Source organism: Rhea pennata, chromosome 5 (assembly GCF_028389875.1).
Source record: "Rhea pennata isolate bPtePen1 chromosome 5, bPtePen1.pri, whole genome shotgun sequence".
Taxonomy (NCBI): Eukaryota; Metazoa; Chordata; class Aves; order Rheiformes; family Rheidae; genus Rhea; species Rhea pennata.
In genome coordinates, this window is record NC_084667.1 from 51018818 (window position 1) to 51041568 (window position 22751).

Genomic DNA, 22751 nt, shown 5'->3' on the forward strand with positions numbered 1-22751 from the left:
GGTAATTTGTACAAATACTATCCCTCCAGAGGAAGGGACTAATTACCCCACACTGCAAGAGCAGATATAGTCAGATTTCTTCCTCAGATTGGATTCCTGTTGTAGCAAGAACTTCCAACACAAACTGAAAACACAGATTGTTTCTGTCTTTATATGAAAATTTTTCTTCCATTTGTTAACATTGTAGGAGTTACCTCTCTGTAATGATGAAATGACTTTCTGGGAATGAGGTTGTTCAGTGAATGCAATAACTGTGTTTGGAATCTGGGTTGATATTTCTGAGCATTTGAACAGTGCCAAGGTAGATGGCCTTTACATCAGTGAAGTTATGATCTTTTGGAAGTGGCTTAGCGCTTAATCATAGTAGGATGCAGTTTTGTTACTTTGCCAGGAGGCAGAGTACAGCATGCTTATCTCTTGTATCACTTCCAGTACTTAGGTGTGTTTGTGAAAAGTGGCCTGCTTGTGCTTTTCACTCCTATTAACTTTAATGGGCTTACTGCTGTCTAAATCCAAAATTTGAATTTTTCTGCCTAACAAAGTTTCCACTTAATTTGTTGGAAGCAGTACATTTATGCCTTCTGTCCAGAAATGGTAAAGAACTGGTGCTAGTGGTCTTGCTCTAGTCAGGATGAGATTAGTGCATTGTGATTTTCTGTACTTTTTGCAGAACATTGCATTATTTTGTGACTTAATTCCTTGAAGAAGAATTAAGATATTTACATTTATATGGAACCATATTAATAATATGGATTATTATTATTCAAGCTGTATTCCTGTTCTGTTCTGTTCTTTTTTACTGTCAGCACCATTACCTACGTCGACTATATCCTCCAGTAGTCCGCTGTGCAAGTTTTTTCCTGCTTGTAAGAAAATGGAATGTCCATTTTACCATCCAAAAGTAAGAATTTTCTCCTATCTCTTTCCTTCATTTCTGGAAAGATACTTAAAATATGTTACTTTGAGTCAGGAAATGTTACTAGTATTTCACACATTTTGCTTTCACTTTTTACATTTTAAATGTAGCTCAAACAGTGTATGAAAAAGCAGTGACTAAAAAGAAAGAAATACAACGGTTAGTCAACAATATGATTTTCTGAAAGTGTAGCAAATGTTGAATGTTAGATGTCAGCAGTTTCACTAGAGTGTTTTCAGGTAAGTCAGGGGCACAGTGCCATGTCACAAAGGTGGCTTGGTGATAACACTGAGAATGTTAGATTTGGAATTTTTTTCTGCCACCTGGGCGTTGATATGGTTAGTTCGGAGTATGTACTAATAGATGGTTATCTCACTGAGGACATGCCATCCTGGAGTTGAATACATTTAATATTTAACAATAAGAGCATCTGCAGAGAGTGATGTGGTTGTGTTGGTAAAATGACAGTCATCAAATAAGAAAAAAATGTAAATGCCTTGGATAGTTTCTTTGTTCTTTTTTTTTTTTTTTTTTTTTTGAATGCTGATATAGTTGTCTTCCTTCTCTTCATGGCTACCTCTGTAATTAGGAGCTTCTGTCATTTTGATCAGTGATGGAAAGAAAATTTTCTGTTTTTTGTAATTATCTTTCAAATACTCATGAAGGGAGGGCTTTGGGACTTCAGTGTATTTTTAGGATTTTTATTAAGAAATCGTTCAAAAGTTCAAACTCTCATTTGTTAACATTCAATCTAAAAATAAATTTAGTGTAGTGCAACACCAAATGAGAATAGTGTGAATAGTGTGAGACTAGTTCTTCAGAAGTTAGACACAGGGATACAATGGAAGAAAAGAAGCATCTGGATTCTTATTGAATGTATTTTTGACATCACTGCTTGCCCTAATGTCATGGCCTTGTTGCTGTGAAAGTGAAAGGTGAGGGAAGGTTATGTATTTATTGCTTTTATGAGAAGAGATAAAAAGCACAAGAAATAGTTTGCCAGGATACTTATTGGCAGTATTTGTCACAGGTATAAAATTCTTAGCAGGTTAACTCTCGAAACTGTTACGTTTATTACAGTGTATTAACTAACTGAAATTCCGTTGATTACATGCTTTAAAACTGGAGAGTACTCAGAATTCTCAAAGTGAATCATTTTCCTAGAGCCTTCAAATTAGTAAGAAACACTGAAGGGCTGGCTAAGAAAACGCGCAGGAAAAGTTCCAGTATCTGTTGTAAAATTTCAAATCACAATTTTTAATGACTAGTATTGTATATGCTGTAGAAGAGACAGATAGGTATGTTTTTGTTTTTCGTTGATCAGACTCTCATTTTTAGAGGAAAACATTGAAAACACTGTTCTCAGTGTCTCTCTTAAGTCTCTGCAGTGTTCAAATCCATTTTTCCACTCCTCTGAGGAACATCCTAGTTGCTAAGCCAGAAGCAAGGCCACTCAGATCTCTCTTGTTGGAGTTTTTTGATGCATCAAATCAGAGAAGGGAATGACTGCCTATATGAGGGAACCCTTCTGGCAAAGAGTCTGAAATTTTGATCACTGCTGTCCTCCTGACTGCTAGTTTATTCTGCTTAAAATGGTCACTGGATAAAGCAGATAACTAATTTGCTGGGAACAGGCACAGAAGCCTGGGACTTCTGTCAGCATCTGTAAGCGTGCTCGGAGAATGTCTGATAGTATAGATTGCTTTGTGGGAATTCACACAAGTGTTTGTGTCACTGAGCCTAAGCCAGCTTCTTGGTTAGATTTCATGGTCATGTTACTCTCGGAAGAGAAGAGAGGAATTGCTCCAAAGCAGGTGCAGACAGAGGGAGTTCTCTGAATCGCCACCGGATAATATGAAATGGTCTCTATGGGGAAAAAAATAGCTCTTTGCACAAAGGAAATTGAAAATTGAGCTGCACTTATGGACCAGCTTCCTAATGTATACTTTGTAACAAATGACTGATTTTAACACGAAGAATGATCCTCATTTTCAGAGATTGATGGATTCTGGTAGTTCTCACTGAAAAAAATTACTCTTGGACCTCTTTGTACCAAATCACAAAATGAAAGATTCCAGGCAATCTTAAGCATGTGCAAAATCTCATAAGAAATATGTCTTCTAGTAAGAAACCTTGTTTCTTGACTCTGTCACTAGCTTGTTCTTGGACCAGCCAATGCAGTTACTTTTATGTGTGTAAATATCTTCTAGGGAGACATTTCATGACAAATACAGAATTCTTTTCTTGGCTGACTGAGGAGTCCTGTATGTAGATTTTTAATGCCAATACTTGATAGGAAGGCACTTTTCTTAAGCTAATCCTTTGATCAGTTACTGAACCTGTGGTTGAGCCAGTTACCTCCTTGTAAGAGCGTGCCTGTCCTGCTTACGCTTACTTCCATTATGAATACTCTTGATGCCTAATACTGCTCTGAAGCCATATTAGCTGTTTTCCAGCTATTTTACTGGAAGGGTGGAAGAGTAACAAAAGTAGATAAACTGTTACTTCTTTAATTTCCAATTTAGCTGCTTTTCTTTTTTTTTTCCTGAAAGAAAGGATGAGAAGTTGAGGGACAATAAAGCAAATTTGATGTAATACTAGCAGATATTCATGTGACTGACAGCTGCATTTGAGTGTGCAGCTAAGTCCACAATTATTCACAGCTGCTGTGAGATCCAGCTTTGTGTGTGCCCTTTGAGTACAAGGCAACTGTCTCTACGCTAAAGATTGATAGGTGACTTAGGCAGTTTGAGTTTGGAGCTTGGAGTTTGAATGACAGGCCTTGTATAGATCTTATGCTTACTAGAGCTGGCAAGTACTACAGGCTGTTATTTAGGTGCCTTTGTGGTTAGGGGAAAAAAACAGTGAAATCTGTACAACATAAGCTCTGGTCCTTGGTTATAAATTTATTGTCTCAAAGTGATCTTGAATCTTCTCTTGGCTGAGAGAAGAGAAATTATATAAAACCAGCAGTTGTCTCAATCCTGTATAAATGCTGTGTATGTAACTGCAGTGTTTTGTCTTTGAAGAACATTCCCATTCTATGTTTCAGCTGAACTTGAATTTGAGCTTTTCTCTCTCAACTTTTCTCTCTTGTCCTGCTTTATAACCCCTGGCTCAGATCTCTGCACAGGTCTGTTGCTGTTATGGAAGCTGCCACTTTCTCTATGCTGTCGCAGGCACAATTCAGTGGTCCCTCATTCCTCTGTTGCCAGCCTGCTGGCAGGTGACCAGTGGATGTCACCCCTTCACCTGGGTCTTCCAGGAGAAAAAAATACCAGTTGCTCCTGTGGAATTTCAGACAGGCAGACAGCTGCAGTGCTTGTCCAGAGTCTGTCCAGCCATGATGCTGGGGACAGAGGAGGAGGACACTGTGTAGTGCTTTGGGGAAAGAATATGTTTCAAAATCTGACTTTCCCTTTTGGTGTGCTGTAATTACCAGGAACTTAAAATAATTGCTCAGTTGCTCTAAAGTGTATCAGCATAATTTATATAGCACAACAGTTTATAACTTGAGTACTTCTGTTCTGGATTCTGTGTCCATGTATGTTCTTATGCCAGTAAGTTTGCTGCTTTTTCAAGCCCTAACAATGCTGAAATGCACTGTGTCCCCAGGATTCATTCCCAGATATTATTAGCTAGATGTTTTTGCTCTTTCTCAGTTAATGCTGTATCATGCTCCTAACTTTTAAGCACAGATCAATTGAAGCTAAACTCTGCAAACCCCGAAAACAAAGGAACTTCACCTGTGAGTTCAATGGTGTTTTTGGAGCACTTTATTCATAATCATTATTTAGGAAAGAGGATTCCCTTCTGTCATTGGATTGAATTGGTAGCAATGTTGGTCTATAAAGCAGTTGATTCAGTTGCCTATCAGATCATACAGTAATACAGATTTGTATGTAACGTATTCCAGGTTAGCTTGTTCAGATCGTTAGACAGCCAACTTTGAGTAACTTCTTCTGAAATGCTTTCATTTTTTAGCATTGTAGATTTAATACTCAGTGTACAAGACCAGACTGCACTTTTTACCATCCAACTATTACTGTACCTCCACGCCATGCCTTGAAATGGACTCGAACTCAAACCAGGTAAGTTAAGTGATTTTTTTTTTTTTTTTTTGATTAGATTTACAGGTTCTGGCCTTAAAAATACTTAAGTCACAAATAAAAAATAATAAAGTGATAAATGTAGTTTTCCTCACACAGTTAAGTGACTGATCAACAAGAATGGAGAAAGATGCCTATTATAGAGTAGCTTTCTTTTGAAGAGAACTCTGTACTATTTGTATTTAATATATAAACATTTACGAATGTGATGCAACACTGAAAAATGCAGTTTGGGTATGGCAAAGTCATTGGATTCCTGACATAGGAAAATCCCAGTGGTCTGGGTTTTGTTTGAATAAAGCTGAAAGTCAAATATCAGGTCTTCACCTTTGTTTTATGTTGCATCCAAGTTGTCTGTCCTGCAAAATGTTCGGATATTTCTCTGAATGTTTGTAAACTCTTTAATTCTCTATTCAGGCCGGGAGAGTTTCTGGCAGAACAGCTCCCTCCTGTCATCTATCCATGATTTTATAAGTAACTACTGTCCAGAAGTGCCAGTAAACACTCTCTAGCATGTAATAGGAATTAGTCAGTGTTTAACACTTTTCTGCAAGTGCTGTGAAACAAAAGGTGATAAAAAAATTTTTGAAAAGATTGCCGTAAGAGGAAAATTGCTGTTAAAGTAAGCTAAAAGATTAAGCCAATATTTAATGCCGAAAATTGCATTTTTATGTGTTTGTTTTTCTGTGAATATTTTTATTTCTGTGTGCTGTATGCAGCTTGGTAATGCTGTTTCTGCTTGTACTTATTTGCTGGCATGAGCACAAAGTATGTGCAAGGAAAGCCTTTGTAAAATCTCATTAAGGAAATCTTCAGTTGACCTTATATTGAGGTACTCGGAGAACTACATCCTGAGCCATAGATTTTGAGTGGGATATTATGTTTAAAATTTGAGCTTCAAATCTGACATCTCAGTAAATGGTCTGTTTTTCAGAAGTGCACAGATCCTGACTGAAATTAACAGGTAAGTATCTTCAGAGATGTATAATTAACATATCTAAAATGAAATTGCTACTGAAATTTAGGTTCCCAAAGTTGCAATCACTGGCCTGTGTTAAAGATTCTCAAATCACTTAACCATTCACTTTATCTAATCCTACCTGAGAATGCCTTAATCAGTTCTCAAATCATCTTTACAAGATGGTAGGACTGTTACTTACCTGAATTGTTTTTTCTCTTCCCCCTAGTGAATAATTATGATACAACTTGGGACTGAAATTTGCCTCCTTTGAACAGTAGTGGAAAGGAAGATTAACTACCAGGGAAACAGGATGCTAGAAAAATTCATGCATTTTGAACTTTTAATACACATTGTTTTCATAAAATGAAGTTGATTGCCTACTTGAAATGTCTCTAATTTTCCAAGTTTGTAAGTTTGAGCAGTTTTAAATTTTTTTTACACTGTAAGAAGAAAATGTCTGTGTAAGAAAAGTTTTACTTTAAATTCCATTAAAAACTTTCAAAGCATGTTTTGTATTCTATGTGGGTAATGTTTCTTTGCTTAACATTCTGATGATGCACTTGCTTCCTCTGCGTTCTCACAAAGCTTATTTCTGTATTCAGGTTGTACTAGAAATACTTTTTGTGTGGCAGATGTTTAGTATCATGCATACAACTGATGTTCTAGCAAATATTGACTGAACTCTTCACCCACTCCCATGGAAAGGAGAGTTAATGGTTTGTCTTTTGGATTTTGTTCCATCTAATAGTCATTCAAACAGTGGAAGACGCAGACAAGGGCACCATAAGCAAGAACAATTAAACAATTAATGACACTGTACTGTATTTTTTTAAAAAATTACTGAATTAAATATTACTTTACTTGAAAATAAATGCTTTCAGATATCTAAATTTATATCAGGAAGAAAGCACCTCTCTGAAGCTCTTTCTCAAGAATCTGTTCCTTTAACAGCACAAATGACTACTGGGCATACTTGTTTGTAATTATCTCATTTGAGAAAGTTCATGTGACTTGCACTGAAGAAAGAAATCCCAATAGGTGACCACAGGTATTTTGAATGTTGTTAGAATAATGGAGAGTGTTGCGCAGAAAGATAAATGCACTTTTTTTTATTAAATCTTTTGTATCTTTTGGGGAACTACATTTTCACAAAAATATACAAAAGAATTTCTTTTTACAAATATTTACATTAGATATCAGAAAACAAAGTTAGCTACATATTTTAAATTTAAATTTGACAAATATAGTTGAATATAGTTGAATTCTGAAACTTAACACTCCAGGAAAGTGTTTTTAAATATTATTTGTGAAATAAAGTACTCAAAGTTCATATTCAGATTTTAAAAAAAAATCTTAATTTATGCAAAAATCTGAACATTTAATTTTGTGTGTGCATATATATATATAAATACATATAAATGTATATGTATTAAATAACAAACTACAATATTGTATGTTTACAGGGATTAAATGTTGGAAATGGTGGAAACCAAAATGGAGTTCACGTAAAACCATGATCCTTATTACAGTATTACCATATTACCATACCTTTAGACTAGTTTAAAATAATTTGTTGTTGTTGTTAAAGCACGAGGGGTTATCTGACACACTCTGTAACGAAACGCAACAAATCTAAACAGACAACTGGATCAGTGATTTTAAGCTTAAAAGAACTACAGTAAAACATTTTCCTAAGGTGATCTGACAGGTGATCTGGAGGGCTAGAGGATTGGCTCTTGCTTTGTAAAGAACGGTGCTGAAATGGTTTTGTTTTTCCAGAGGTGAAAGACTGCAAAATACATTATTTTTTTGATAGAATTTCCAATGCCTTCATTAGCTGCCCCATTCAGAAATAGCTGCCACCATGAAGCTATTTTCCCTTTTCAGCATGAGATGAGACGATAATCATTCATAATACACAGGGTAGCAGAAAACTAACACTACCTCTGTTACTGAATTTCAACAGCTTTGATGTTTTATTACATACTGTACATGTTTGGCGTAAGGCAAGCTGCTGATTCTTCTCTGCTAATAAAAAATGAGTAAACCAAGCTACTAAGCCAAAAAGATATGTATTTTAACCTAAAGGGAATGGTTCTAACACGTTTAGATTGTTACATTATTTTAAAGGATCAGTGTGGTCTTGAGTGTACTCGTACGTGAATTTTTACATTTAAAATAACCCATTAATTTTCTTCACAAGTTAACAATGCAGCTTTTTCCATTAGTGTAATAAATAAATGAACTAAAAAGCATAAACAAAGCTCCTAATTACTACATGCTGCTTTAAAAAAAAATAGAATAGCTACATCAAGCCTATAAAGTCCACACAATGATAAGTAGTAGCAAGTAAAAGAAATACAGACAAGAAATATGGAAGATATTATCTGACAGCACCAACATTTCACAGAAGTACAGAAAACCAACTTTTCATGCAGTTTGTGCCAATGTTCATGCTTGGAGTTTCTTTAGAAAATATGTTTACTAAATTCCCAAAAAATACAGTATAGAATGTGTCCTGGGTATGATTAGTGTTTGGAAAAAAAAATCACAAGGTTACAGAAGTACCATTTCATTTACAGTTCTGTAGTTGAGTATTACATTTACATTTTCAGATTTTAAGTAATATCCTTAAAGAAGGTATTAACTGCTCTACTTCTCTTGTGTAGAATAAATACTCTATTTTTACCTGCTTGGCATGGAAAGCTTCCCTCCCTCAAGTATTTGCAAGTAAATATGTTACCATACAACTCCTTTCCAGCACTGCAATGTTTTGTATTGGCAATTCGTCGTTGCAGCATTTAAAGTCACTGTGGTAACTGTGTAACTGTGGTTAAGGTTGACTGACCTTTTGCACTGCCACTGCATTTGAAGAAGTATGTGGGGTGGTGCGTGGGGGAGTTGGGTTAGTAGCTCCTGTGGGAGGAAAAAAAATTAAGAATAATGGCAACAGCTAATAAGTTGTCAACTTTTGGAGGGCATGACATGGAATATTTCTTTTTCTCAGATGGCTTATAATCCTAACAAGGATTGAAACTAAACTACCCTTAGTAACTCCCTCTTTCAGAAGCTGCTATTGCAATACTTTCACTTACTTGAAGAAGCTGTATTTTTTCCCTTAAGCATTTGTCGACTGCCTCCAACCCACAGAGACCAGCTGAAGATGGCACGAGCTTTATGAAAGAGTCAGTTGCACAGAATGACTGAAGTAATGTGATTTGTCCCCTGTGAGGAAATCTATCATCTGTTATGGAAACTGGTAAAACATGAACAGTGTTCACCCTCTAAACTACCTGTTACATTGCGCTCACTTAAAAGAAGTGGGTACAATAATCTTTTAAGCCTCTCGGAAAGGAGAAAAGACATTGAATCTTAGGTAGGATGGAGCAGGCTGCAGTCAGTGTCAGTTAGTCCCTTGCAGTGCTTAAACGCGTGGGGTACTATATTATGGTATAACTCTAACGCATCTTTAAATCACTGAAAATAACACGGCAATAATTTGTTGAAGATCTTGTTAAAAACACCTTTTCTTAAATATGGTCCCATATGACATCTATGATAAAAGTGAGCAAGATAGGTATGTACCAGTAAGCAATGGGCAGCAGCGTTCTCAAGGTTATCCCACAACAAGCAACAGAAACTTGAGGAAACTCCTATTTCTGGCTGTTGGTAGAGAAATCCCGACACACTGGGCTAAAGGAACAGGCTGCTTCTCATGGCCCAGATGCTCAACCATCCTCCAGCAGGTGCAGGAGGTGGCGCAGAATCAGCACAGATATTCATGCACCATATGTATCTTACCAAGCATTGCTACATGATAAAGTCAAGGCTGGTTGCCTAAATGGAAACTGTAATGAGTTTTTTTTTTTTTTATTTAATTTTATTTTATGTTTATCTCAATATTTTCTTACTGTGTAATGATTTCTTGCGGGCTAATCGAGAACTTACTTACTTATGTAATACATTTTTTTTTTCTACTGATGTATAGGCATAGGCCTACATTCATCTTGCCTGACGTACTTATAGTTGGAGGCCTAAGACAAGGAACCACTAAAGGGAAATTCAGCTCATGTATGATTTGAATTGTCCTCTGTAGATACGTGTCTGTCTGTCAACTGCGCGTACCTAGTGTTAAATGGAACAAATACATTTTGTGCATGTCTGGGAACTGAAACAAGAACTTGTGAGTAAAGGTTCAGTCATTAGAAAAGCAATTAGAAGAGCCAGTAATAGTTAGAGATTGCTTGCAAAGAGTTTTCCAAAGTATAACATTTCTTTTTTTTTTTTCTTTTTGTTTTTTTGTTTAAAGAACGCATTTAAACACAGTTGCACAGGAAACTGAAATACGGATAATAGCAGAAGAGGCCAATTAATATAATCCCATGTTTGGTTAATATGGGAAAGATGATAGGTAGTATTTTAAAATAAATACATTCTAAATTCTTTTACCTGAGCTCTAAGCACTCCATAGCATTTTTATATTTATTTATATTTTCTTCACTACCAGTATATGAGCAACGCCAGCAGTGATTAATCTGTTTTACCCATCATACATCAGCACTAAATAGTTGTCCCACAGCTTAGTATGGGAGCAGCTGCATCTTTCCCCAAAAAGAGAGAGGGAAATTGCATGTGCCTTTTCCTTTGACATCCCGAAACCAACACGGGACATCATTACTTTCCCTGTTTGCACAACCCCGTATGGCTCACTCGTCCTTGCACTCCAACACCAGCCACTGACAGGTCTCCAGCTGAGGAGGCTGTTTTCCATCTGCTGGTAATTGGTACAACTCTCCCTACCCTGCAGGTCTGTCTGTCCTGCCTTTGCCTATTTCTGAGCTTTCCTTCGTTTTCCTTTCTCCTTTTGTTTGTCCTGGTTCCATGTTGCTGGTTCCTCCATCCCATCTTCCCATAATTTAATAAATAACAGGAAATGATGACAATTGCCTATTGTCACCATGCTCAGCTCTTACACATTGTTTTTTTTCAATTGAAAGGGAAAAAGCGCGCGTTCCTTTTTAATAAGAAAAAGTGATTTGGTTGGATTACTGGTTTAATTAATAGAGCTAACAAGAGCTAGATGAAGATTATGACTGGCGTTCTGTAGGTAACCTGGGAAGGGGTCAGTGAGTGGTTACCTGTTTCATCATCAAATAGGCCAGGAACCCTTCCTCCCCCAACCAAGATTGGTTTTAGTTACTTATAAGTGAGTTTGGCAAGGAAATCAATTGTGGCATTTATGCATACCATGTATCCATCTAAAGCCATTGCTTTTCTGAAATAAGATACACAGAATTTAAATTTGAACATAAGGTTGACTCCAGATCAGGAGATGGAGAGAACCAAATAAAAGGGTTTGGTCTGACAATACCACAGTGACTGGTATTAAAAAAATGCATAGTAGGCTTTGGCAAGCTCACATAACTATCCACAGGTAAAATCCAGCAGTGCTGTAAGCTTTAGGAAAACAGAGCAGATGATTGCAAGGAAGCATAAGGAAACTGTGAGAATGGAAAAGTACGTAAGCGCAATGCAGCCAGTGATGCTAAAATGGAAAATCATGATTGGTGTGATAATTTATTTTGTGACGTGCAACCTTTCTTTCCTTTCTCCAGGGAGACTGCAGGATGATTCACTCTGTCCAAAATACTGAGAAAACGTCTTTGACAATGAATAGAAAAAAGAAAAGATTAAGGCTTATCACGTCTGTGACACTGATGATAATGAAACAGGGAAACACATCCTCTTGCCTCTGTGAGAAGAGTATTTGAAAACAAGTTCCTTAGCTTTTCACACTGTTAGAACGTATGGACTAAGTCCAGTAAGATCCTCCAATGTGGAGGTTGACAGTAAATCCATGCGCAAGCAGTGAGGTAAGCATTGCTGGGAGGAAGCCAGGCAGCAGGTCTGGAGTGGCACAGACAAATTCTCAGCTTGCTAAGAGGAGGACTCCGTTTGCCTTGGCAAACTTTAAAGTCAGATAGGGAGTTTAGGCAGCAGCTGAGAAAAGGGGATCACAGTTTGGAATGAAGCCACTCCCGAATGCACTCAAAGTCCTGCTCTAGCTACTGAAGTCCTTTATTCTGACCTGGAAGGTGCTTGTCTACAGTGTCTACATCTTTCTGATGGTATGAGTCCAAGTCTGCTTTAACCACACTTGTATAAATTTATGAGCTGTTCTGAAATGAGTTTGCTAAAATTAAATCCTGATAAGCAATATCAGCAGTTGATCTGACTGCCTGCTTGCTTTCAACCATCAAACCAAGTGATAAAACAGCCTTAATTTTCTGAAATGCTTTCTTGTATCCTTAATTTTATATTGTCTCTTGCCTTCCCTGTCAAAATCAGAAAGTGATAATAGGAATAGGATGACTTTTCTCTTTAAGAATGAGAAATTTAAGATTTCCGTCTAAATGATTCATTACATTTGGCTAATGACTCCTCTCTATCCTAATCTAAACTGTTTTCCTCAGCTCCTGCACTATAGTAATTTTCAGATCTAACTATTTATTTTTCATTTTTGTATTTTCATTTTTGTATGTTCATATAAGCTGGATTTTCCTTCTCTCCATCTATTTTTTCCTAAGCTTACTTAAATCGCTTTAATAGCACACTTGTTTTTAAGTAAAATGGCATTTTGTTTTAATCAATTCTCTATTTTATTTCTGTTATTACAAAAAATGATGCTGACTTTACAGATCTCAAAAATGTTTGTTTGCGGCCAACTAGAGAAGAGAGTTAGAAAAATATTTAAGCTAGAGAAGCAAATCATCCAGAATGAGCAAGTCAATTATACAAAGAACTTTTTTGCCTCCCTTTCTTTAGGGCTGCACAATCTCCAGTTTCGGATAAAGCCTTTCGGCCCACATTACTTCCCTCTGACGCTCCCACCGGAAAGTCTATCAGCAATCCCTTCACGTTCTAGCTTCTTTCTGATTTAACGGCATATGTCGTCCTCTGCCCTTTTTTCTGAGCAAGCAACTACAATGTCCTAGTGTCCCCTGAAAGGGGCCCTCTGTTCGGTGTACATACGGTGTACAAACGTGCTTTAACCACTTGCCACTCCGGCTGGCAACAATTAGCAAGTTAACTACAATAGCACTTAATGTAAACAGCAAATGAGGCACAACAAGCAGCACCATCGGGGCACATTTGACCAAAAAGACTGCAAAGCTGCCACCTTTAACTGTGGTTACAGCCAGCTGCGTCTTGCATCTTGTCATGCACCTCGTCACGCAAACTACGTTCCAAACTGCCTTCAGCAAGAGAGCCGCAACTCGGCGCCCGTGCCGCTGCTCCCCTCGCCGCTCACGGCCACTTCAGCTGGCTGGCCACAAACCATTGCTGTGGGCGGCGGAGGGGGCCATCAGGGAAAATACTAGCTGCCAAACGGGCTGTAATAGGAAGAACAAGGCTGGCAGCTTTGCTTTTATACTGTCTGCAGCCTCCAGCTCCCACCCAGCCCTTTATAGTGCCAGTGAGGTCTGGAAGAGAATGGAGTAGTAGGGAGAGCTGGAGGCTCCGCACTGCAAACCGCACGCAGCCCCTGCTGCGAGTCGCCCCTCGACTCCTCACCAGTACTCCACCTCCGATGAGGCATCTGAGATTCCTCGGGGTGAAAGCACCACTGGACAAATCATCAGCAGAGAGGCACAGCTAGAGCAACAGTATTAATGACGGGTGCAGGCCAGGAGGGAAGAGGTGATGACTAGAGTGATGATACAGTCAGGAAATATGGGGATCAGAGGAAAAGTCCTCTTGATAGCTCATAGCTCCTTAACTGGGTGAAGGCCTACAAAAGATCATGTGGTTGGGAGATAACGAGCCTAGGATTTTGAGGGGAAAACTCAAAAGAGGCAGAAAAGGAACTTTGATCTGGCAGTCTGTGGAGGACAAGACTACGAGAGAGCTGGTAACAGCCATCCAACTCAAACTGATGAAAGGCAACCTTAAATTAGAGGCAGGACAAATCTTCAAGTCAAGAGATCCTGCACAGATGCATTTAATAAGGGATAGAATCACAGCTCTAAAATAGCATACTACAAGTGACTTCTCTGGCATAGATAAGATTTAAATGCCAGTTACTAATTTTCACTTAACATCATCAGGCAACAAGGTTATGAAACGCACCAAGCCTAATCTCAGTTCTCAGCTGCAGTTCCCGTGAAGTCAAAAATGTTACTGACAAGATCTCCCTGTACAGTCATGACCAAATCCACTGATTTTTTTGTGCCTATAGACTAGCAGTTGCATGACTGGCAAGACTTTAGTAAGAATCATCATGCTGAGAAATCTGGTAACAGTTCTTCTTCTTTAAAATAAATTTTGTTATAGTTTGATATATAAAATAGATTATCTAAAACTGTTGGGTAATTAGCTGTGTATAGTGCATAACAAGAGTTTTGGACATAAGAGAGCACATAAGTCTGGCTCATTATCTTTTTCCTCAAATATACAAGCCCTCCCATTCCCTCTATCACCACCATCCACACAAGATGCTTACAAGAAGAGAGGAGGTTTATTTCATTTTTACTCTTATCTGGCATAGGAGAATGCAAGAGGTGAATAATATCAAGCGTGCTGGCTGACCTAAACAAATGCAATCCTTAAAGTAAACACTGACTTACATAGACAAGGACTGCTTTACGTTCACAGCAAACTGCCATTATGAGAGTAGTGATGATAATTGAAGAGATAAATTATTACTTCTGTTCCTTTCCATGTTGCATGAAAAATAACTGCATTGGTTAAAACACAGGTTTAGTCTGCAATGCATCATAACAACATGATTGAGACAGCTGATGAAATCTTCCTCATTTGTACCCAAAATGTAACTTCGTACAGGTTTTTATCACACTGAAATGTGTGATAAACACATTTTAGTGTGATAGGACACTGAAATGTGTCCTACAGTCTCTGTTATATTGCAGTACAAAATAAATGCACTTATGCTAGAGGTGACAGTAGGTCCATTTAAAGAAGCATATGATTGGATGCTTTTACAATCGGGAGAGAAATCTGAATAAAGATCTCACCCAGCCAGTCCCAATTTTTTTAAAAAGTTTGAAGGTACAAAATATAATGTTTGGAAAGTTTATATTCTCTCTGAATCCCCCCCCCCCCCATGATGCTGAGAAAATAAATTAAATTCATATTGCTATGAAATTCAATTTTTGCAACTGGTGACACCCCAAGCTTGATCGGTTATGAAGACTAAAATCCTCAGCCTAGTTCACATTTTCAGCATAGAGGCTAGTAGCCCACTCAAGCAACACAGCAATAATCTTTCTTCCACTGAGAATACTTTTATTCAAAGGCAAAAACTGGAGTTAGACTTTTAGGTTGTGGGCAAGGCACTCGCAAAGTGAGCAAATCTGTTTTTGCTCATAGAACTAATTTAATGTTTAAGTGCAACAAAAACACTAAATTAGCCATGAAGATCATGCATATCCAACAGCTTTCACCAGACATGATTGTGACCCAGGCCTCTAAACACAGAAATACCTAAGTCCTAAGGAATTAGCTCTTTTTTTTCCCTTTTTTTTTTTTTTTTTGCTTCATGAAATGATTTTTCCTTTTTGACTAGTCCTAGAAATATCATTTTCCATTATAATATTTAACCATTTATTAAAATACTATATACTTCAGAGTTAATATATGTTTTCTTTCAGTAATAAAATATGGAATACTCTTTTTTTCAATGATATTCAGACCCCCAAAACTTAACAGAAAAACATTCATGCTGAAAATAGACAATGTACAGCACTAGGTCAGAAATAACATCTCTTGATTAAAAACCCAGGATCTTACAGTGAAAACTGTACATCGATTAACCACTCACTTTTTCCTTGTATCTATGTATTTCTCTTTTTCCACTTCTGGCAGTGAGTGAAGCACAAACATGGATTATCCGATACTGAAGCAAATCTAATGGCCTCAACGTATTTGTTCCGGTCCATCCTTCTGACAGACTCTGGACACTGCCTCGCAGAGAAGGATTGTTGTGTGTCTTGGATCAGCACCATTTCTCAAGCATGCAGGGCACAGCAGAATGTCACATTGCAATCCTGGGTGTTTCATGCCTGTTACTTCATGCAGTGTCCTCTTTGCAAGTCTCTGTATCTCTCTCAATGAGGCATATGCACACATTTCCAAACAAATAAGCTGTGTATTTAAGAAGATATTAAACATGAGCTATAAAACACTACAATAAGGTTAAAAAGAAATAGCTAATAAGAAGAAAAACTTCAGTTAAAGTATGTTGCTCTAAATCAGAAACATTTTAGTCTTTATTGACTATAGAAATAAACATGCTTTCATTTCAGTAAATCTTAACTGTTCATACCAATATCTGGTCTATTTATTTTGTTTCAAAAATCCACTACTTTATAGACAAAAAAAATACATAGATAAAATGATGTGAATTTTGAACTTGAACTTCATACTCTAGTGGATTGTCCATGTCTATTCCTATTTAGATAGTAATGGAAAATACATACCTGCAGTCATCCCCTCCAGCACTGACAACGTATCTATCTCCACTTGTAAAGCGAATATTAGTCAAATGGGCTGAATGCCCGAGAAATCGTTTGTGTTTTGCCTGAAAAACAATAAAATGGAAGCCTAAATACAGTATAGCCTTGTAAATTAAGGTATGCATATTTGTATCTGCCTTCTTATTGCATCACATATTTAGAACATTCAGAATATTATAAAGGTTTTCAGATGTGAAAGATCGCCTGAAGAACTAACATTGAGCTGCCGTGCAGATTAAATTGCCTCCAAATGAGAAAGTGCCTGCAAACTGGGGACAATGCTCAAACTAATGTAATAATATGAAATAAATTTTGGCACAGCAATAACCTGCATAAATTTTGTGCAAAGTCCCTAACACTGAAAAAATAAATCTCATTTTAAGCGTGCAAGCAATTTACACAGCGCAGTCTGAAAATTACCAATGTTAGTGAAAAATCTGTAAACTCTTCATCCATGGAAATACACAGATGGAGCTAAAATTACCAGCTGTCTTCCACATTTGTTAAATGAGACTGCAAATGTAGTTAAACAGAACTAAGTGCTTTGAGAGTTTCAGTATAAATGTACTACGCTAGTGCAAACTGGCAATATTATCGCCTATCAGTTAGAGCTTATAGCAACAGCTATTGTACAAAATATTAAGAAAAGCATGCTTATAGTACAGGCTAAAGTTACATGGATGCATTAAAAAGCTACAAATTCAGAGAAGTGAATGTTTCTATCATACTTCCTCCAGAGAAACAACATAAGGCCATAATATCAAAAGTATTTTTTGTTATAGCCACACAAAAAAAAGTTCTTACAAATTTTTCAGGACATGGAAAGTCAAACAGTTTGACCATGCCAAAATCATCACCCGTGACAAGGTTGATTCCCGAATGAGAGACACAGGCACAGTTTACATCAGCTTTTTCAGCATGCCTGGACCAGATTCCAATTACTTCATCCCCTAGAACACTGAAATAGAAGAGTGAGAAGTCCTTTTGAAAACTGCGGGAGGAACAATAAAGTCAGGACACAGTAAGCAACTATTCTATTGCAGCTGATTTTATAAAAATGTTACTTTTACGCTTTAAAGCTTACACGTACGAATCTCATGCTGATTGTATTCAGTGACTGATTTTTATATTATTCGATAATTGCTCTGGAAATTGATCCAGCGGTATAAACAATGCGACCAATGACAACACCAAAAAGACAAAGATGAAATCAATAGTGCCAATAATGCTCAGTGTCATTTGCCAAAAATACAAAGGAAAAAGAAAAAGGACAATGAAGAAAAGAACTCCATAGTAGAGTTACAAAAATTAATTTTAGTTGTTGGAAAATTCACAAGATTTATTTTCACTGTAACTGTGTTTTGGTTGATTCTCTAACATTTTCAAAGATATCAATTAGATGAAAAAGTCCTATGGCCTTCCAGTTCAATGAAGATTTTTCGTTAATACCAGAGGGAGAGAAAATTAATCCTAAACAGAAAGCACAATTATCTTAGCGTTCTAAGAACAGACACTGAAACAGAATTTCCTTTGCAAAAGCTTTTGAAAAGCTCTTTTTTATTCAGCTCTGCTTAGAATGTACACTTGTACTTCCAGGAATGCACAGAAACAAGGACTTTATTATTTCATAATAGGTGGATGATTTGGAAATTTTTCTGAGACTTTTCTTTTTTTTCCAAATCAGAACACAGTATATGATATTCAAAAATGAAATTATTATCTACTTAGGATGCACTGGACTGGATCAAAAAAAAAAAAAAAAAAAAAGAGAGAGAGAGAGAGAAGAAAAGTAACACAGGTCTCCTGTTTTCATACCAAAGAAGCGACAAAATGGATTACCCAAAAATAGAAAGCTAGCAAAACAATCAGAAATCTTTTAAAAAAAACTCTTAATCTCACTCTGGTCTTGCAAGAAGACATTAGGGATTACTATTGTTTGAAGTGGTCCACAGGTGGAAATCTTTCAAGTATTTATTCTCATTTTCTTTGAGGATGTTAAGCAGGGGACAATAATTGCAAGCAGGCAATCAGTTCACAAAGAAGCCTACAATAGGGTATAAGCTATCAGATTTACAGAAAAAGCAAAATATATGATTTAAATATCTAACACAAATAAAATATAGTTTCATTTTTCATATAATTTGTAAGACTATTTTAAACACATTATCACTTCAATGTATTTCCTCATACTTTTAAATATACTTTTAGTATGCAGATACTACTGTAAGTAACATAATAATGCAAAACTTGAATTACTGTCTTGTGTTATCTTGTTTTGATATGCTTTTATTTTCACTGTTCTCTTATCCCAAAATCATTGTTTTGAAGCAAAAAGTGCAACATGCCAAGTAACTGGAACAGCAGAACGAAAAATTACTGAAGCTGCTATAGCTACTTGACTAAAGGAGCCAGAGATGCATAACAAGTAGAAAGGCACCTTTTAGAGAGAGAATTTTTATCTTTTATCTTTAATGGCCAAACAGCCCATGCTCCCCTGAGAAAATGAGTAATATACTTTATTTTGTTGTATAGCACTTATCTGATTTGTCCCCAGAACAGATTAGTACATTTAAAAGAAAACACCTGACTGAATGAAGAGTTGAAATATACTTTAAAACAGTATGCGCTTCTCCTGGAAGTTACATGTCTTTTAAAAGGTGTAAATCTGTGAATTAGTTACCTAGTCCAAGTAGCCCATGTTATTCTGTCAATCACAGCCTGGTCCACAAGCTGCTTTCCTGAAGGCACTTCATAGACTTGCCTTTTGTAAGACCCAGTAGAGACCTTCAACATGACAAAGAGAACAGTCCAGATACATTTAGAATACGTGAACATGTTTGAAATGATGATGACAGAATTCTAAAGGGCTTTTAAAAAGCATTTTTTTGATAGCATCTTTTACCCTAAAAGTAACTCATTTATTAATAAAGCCACCTTTTTGAGTCATCTGGCTCAGTGAGTTGAAAATTCGCAAAAATCTATACAAATATAAATTAACAATTAGAAAGAGTAAAGAAATTATCATTTTAAAATGTCTAATCAAGAAAATGTAATTTAAATACATTTTATATGCTGCACATAATATTCACTTTATGTATCCATTCAGCATGTGGTAGTACATATGTGCATAAAAATACATAAATAAATGAGGAAAACTAAACATATCTTTAAAACTGACATGAAGTAATTCTGCTGAGCTTGCAGATGTTGATTTGACAATGAAGATGCAAAATCAGGCTCATGTTATTTTTCCTCCTGAATGTGAACAAATTGTGGAATGCATCTCTATTTTATTGCAAGAAATGTTTTCAGCCCATTGGCTGGGAGCTGTAACATCATGATTTAGGTGTTGCTCAGAGAATGGTAGCACAGAAAAAATGTGTAACAGCATCATTCTGGTGAGGGATATGAAGGATTTCCCATTTCCCTTGAGGTTACTGAATGACAGACTGTACTCCTTCAAGACAGCCCATCTACATCAAGGAGATAATAATGCAGAGAAACACATTACTGTCATTTTGAAATCTGTTCCTCCTTTCTATGCTTATTTCTTGCACTTAATACCCTGGATAACTTGTCATCTGTTCACGACCGTAATGAAATAACAGCCTAGTGATAGTAAGACAGTATCCAGCACTTCTTTACAAAATACAGTTTAGTTGTCACAGGAAAATACTTGCACAGAATATGCCGTCAGTATGTTTGCCATTCGATTTTTTTAAACAATTAACAATTGATACCTGAAGATAAGAGCTATCTGCAGAAAAGTCCATCTGGATCACAAAGCTTGGAATATCTTTGCAGTAGCTAACTCGATTTAGCGTGGGACCCAATGTCAGATCATAAAAATCCACTGCATTCTCGCTGGAACCGACTGCTAAGTAACGAGAATCTGGGCTAAACCTGAACAGATAAAAGGGTTTAAAATGGAGATTGGCACTTGCAATAGAATGTAATATTTGAGAATCACAGGTGTATTAGCATTTCAAGCATCTGCTACTCAGAACTGAGGAGGGAGGTAGAGTATTTCACCTGCTAGGGCAAAGTAGGTTTGAATCTGAAATAAAATTTTCACGGTATGAATATGCATTAGAAGTTAGCAATAATTTTGGTAGAGCTGCCACATATAAATGAACTAGAAACACCTCTGGAACAATTCATTATAAAAATCACAGAATCATAGAATCAGTAAGGTTGGAAGGGGCCTCTGGAGATCATCTAGTCCAACCTCCCTGCTCAAGCAGGGTCACCTAGAGCATGGTAGACAGGGTTGCATCCAGGCGGGCCTTGAAGATCTCCAGAGAAGGAGACTCCACAACCTCTCTGGGCAACCTCTTCCAGTGCTCCGTCATTCTCATGGGGAAGAAATTCCCCCTCACGCTCAGGCGGAACTTCCTGTGCTTCAATTTCTGCCCATTGCCTCTTGTCCTGTCACACGGGGCAACAGAAAAAAGTTTGTCCCCGTCCCCTTGACACCCTCCCTTCACCTTCCCACATTGATAAGATCCCCCCTCTGTCTTCTCTTCCCCAGGCTGAACAGGCCCAGCTCTCGCAGCCGTTCCTCATAGGGCAGGTGCTCCAGCCCTCTGATCATCTTCATAGCCCTACACTAGGCTCTCTCCAGTAGCTCCATGTCTCTCTTGTACTGGGGAGCCAAGAACTGGACACAGTCTGATCTCCTAAGCATCTCAATGAATCAGCATCTTTGTGACATGACGCTGACTTTGACTCTCTAAAGCTACTTTCACATGACTACAAACTGGAAAAATGAAACATCATAAATAAAGAAAACTGAGATCTTCCAGATGAAACAAATTAAATAAAAAGGTCTGAAATCCAATCTTTCATACGCCCAATGTATCTTTGCATAGTGGTTTCTTTTCTCCAGTCTTCCGTTTTAGTCTCAAAACTCAGCAGCTTCCTGGGCTGACCAAATTTCTCACAGATGCGCACGTGTTACTGGGGAAGCTTCTTTATTTCCTTCACCTCTAACACATATCCTTGGGTTAGCTTTCTGCTTCAAGCACCCCTCTACTCCTAGTGGTGCTCTCCTGCACTCCTGCAGCAGGGTTCCTGTTTGCTCTTATTTCTCCTAGTCACCCCGCTTTGCTGTCCAGAAGTTCCTCTGAATTGACCACGCTCAATTTATCTCACAAAAGGAACAATTTTGTCTTCCTTTAAGGGTGCTTCTACCCTACCCAAGGTGCATAAGCAAAATTTTCTTTCTGCTAACTGTATCTTTTCTAACAAAATGCAACAAAAAGTAAACTGACAAAAAGACATTTCTGTCATTTCTCACAACCCAACCTTCTGTAAACCTCTAATCTCATTTTGCTTCCTAACCATCATCTTATTCTGTTCCTTTGCACACCTTCAATCTGCCCCAGTTAGGGTGAACTTGTACTTCCTATTGTCCATTTGCCTTCCTAATCACTCTTCATTTTAACTAATCCTTGGCAATATTTTCCGAGCCTTCCCCTACCCCAGTAGTCTTTTTTAATTGCTTGCTATCTTGTACCTTTATGTATCTCCTTCCTCCTCTTTATTCTTGGTATCAGAGTAATAGCATGAACTCTAACTCACACATTGATTCCAGCTTTCCGCAATGTCCTTGTAATGCTTCTCACAATGTATACAATACATATGCAAAAGATATACAAATACATATTTCTAAAAATCAAAGAGTACATTTGACAGTTATGCTGACTTGGGAATAAATTAATATATACTTTTTGGTACAAAAGCCAGGCAAATGTCATCTTTAAATCTGGGATTTTCTTATACGATATGTTCTCTTCCACAATGTTAAGTTCATTTTTCTAATTTTTAGTCCCAGGTATTTTTCAGATTTCCAGGACAGTACAGCAGACAAAGCCATTACATGTTCTGACCTGATATCCTGAATAGCTGATCTTCTGTCCCTTTTTTTCCCCCATATTTTTAGAGAGGTCACAAGCAAGATAATAAATTCTCCATTTTTCATGCCAATAGCTACCATATCGCCTTCTGGGCTATAACAAACAGTACGAGCTGCGTGTCCTAAACTGACTTTGTTCAGCATCTTCTGTGAAAAAATAACACAAGAGAAGAATAAATGTTTCTATTTATTCATATTCCAAAATTACCTGATGCTAACGGTTTGCCACTACTGGACGAATTATTCTCAAAATGTCAAAGTCCATGTCAAACAATTACAAAAGCTTAGTTTCTCAGGCCACACTAAAAAGAAA

General features: G+C 37.1%; 2 protein-coding genes across 7 annotated transcripts in view; one reads left to right on the plus strand and one right to left on the minus strand.

The window, feature by feature from the left end:
• Positions 1-6443, plus strand: part of ZC3H14 (zinc finger CCCH-type containing 14) — a 28006-nt gene extending 21563 nt beyond the window's left edge. The window contains exons 14-17 of one of the 4 annotated variants that reach the window (XM_062575983.1): positions 807-901; positions 4901-5007; positions 5960-5989; positions 6213-6443. In XM_062575983.1, the coding sequence (XP_062431967.1) occupies positions 807-901; positions 4901-5007; positions 5960-5989; positions 6213-6219 (239 nt within the window). In that variant the 3' untranslated portion in view covers positions 6220-6443. The remainder of the gene's footprint in view (positions 1-806; positions 902-4900; positions 5008-5959; positions 5990-6212) is intronic. The other 3 variants (XM_062575980.1, XM_062575981.1, XM_062575982.1) reach the window with 3 other exon arrangements.
• A 9670-nt stretch (positions 6444-16113) lies between these two features.
• EML5 (EMAP like 5) overlaps positions 16114-22751 on the minus strand; it is a 126083-nt gene continuing 119445 nt past the window's right edge. For all 3 annotated transcript variants that reach the window (XM_062576120.1, XM_062576121.1, XM_062576123.1), the window contains 6 exons: positions 22413-22585; positions 20262-20424; positions 19202-19305; positions 17326-17479; positions 16486-16586; positions 16114-16150 (listed from right to left, as the gene is read on the minus strand). In XM_062576120.1, the coding sequence (XP_062432104.1) occupies positions 16114-16150; positions 16486-16586; positions 17326-17479; positions 19202-19305; positions 20262-20424; positions 22413-22585 (732 nt within the window). The remainder of the gene's footprint in view (positions 16151-16485; positions 16587-17325; positions 17480-19201; positions 19306-20261; positions 20425-22412; positions 22586-22751) is intronic.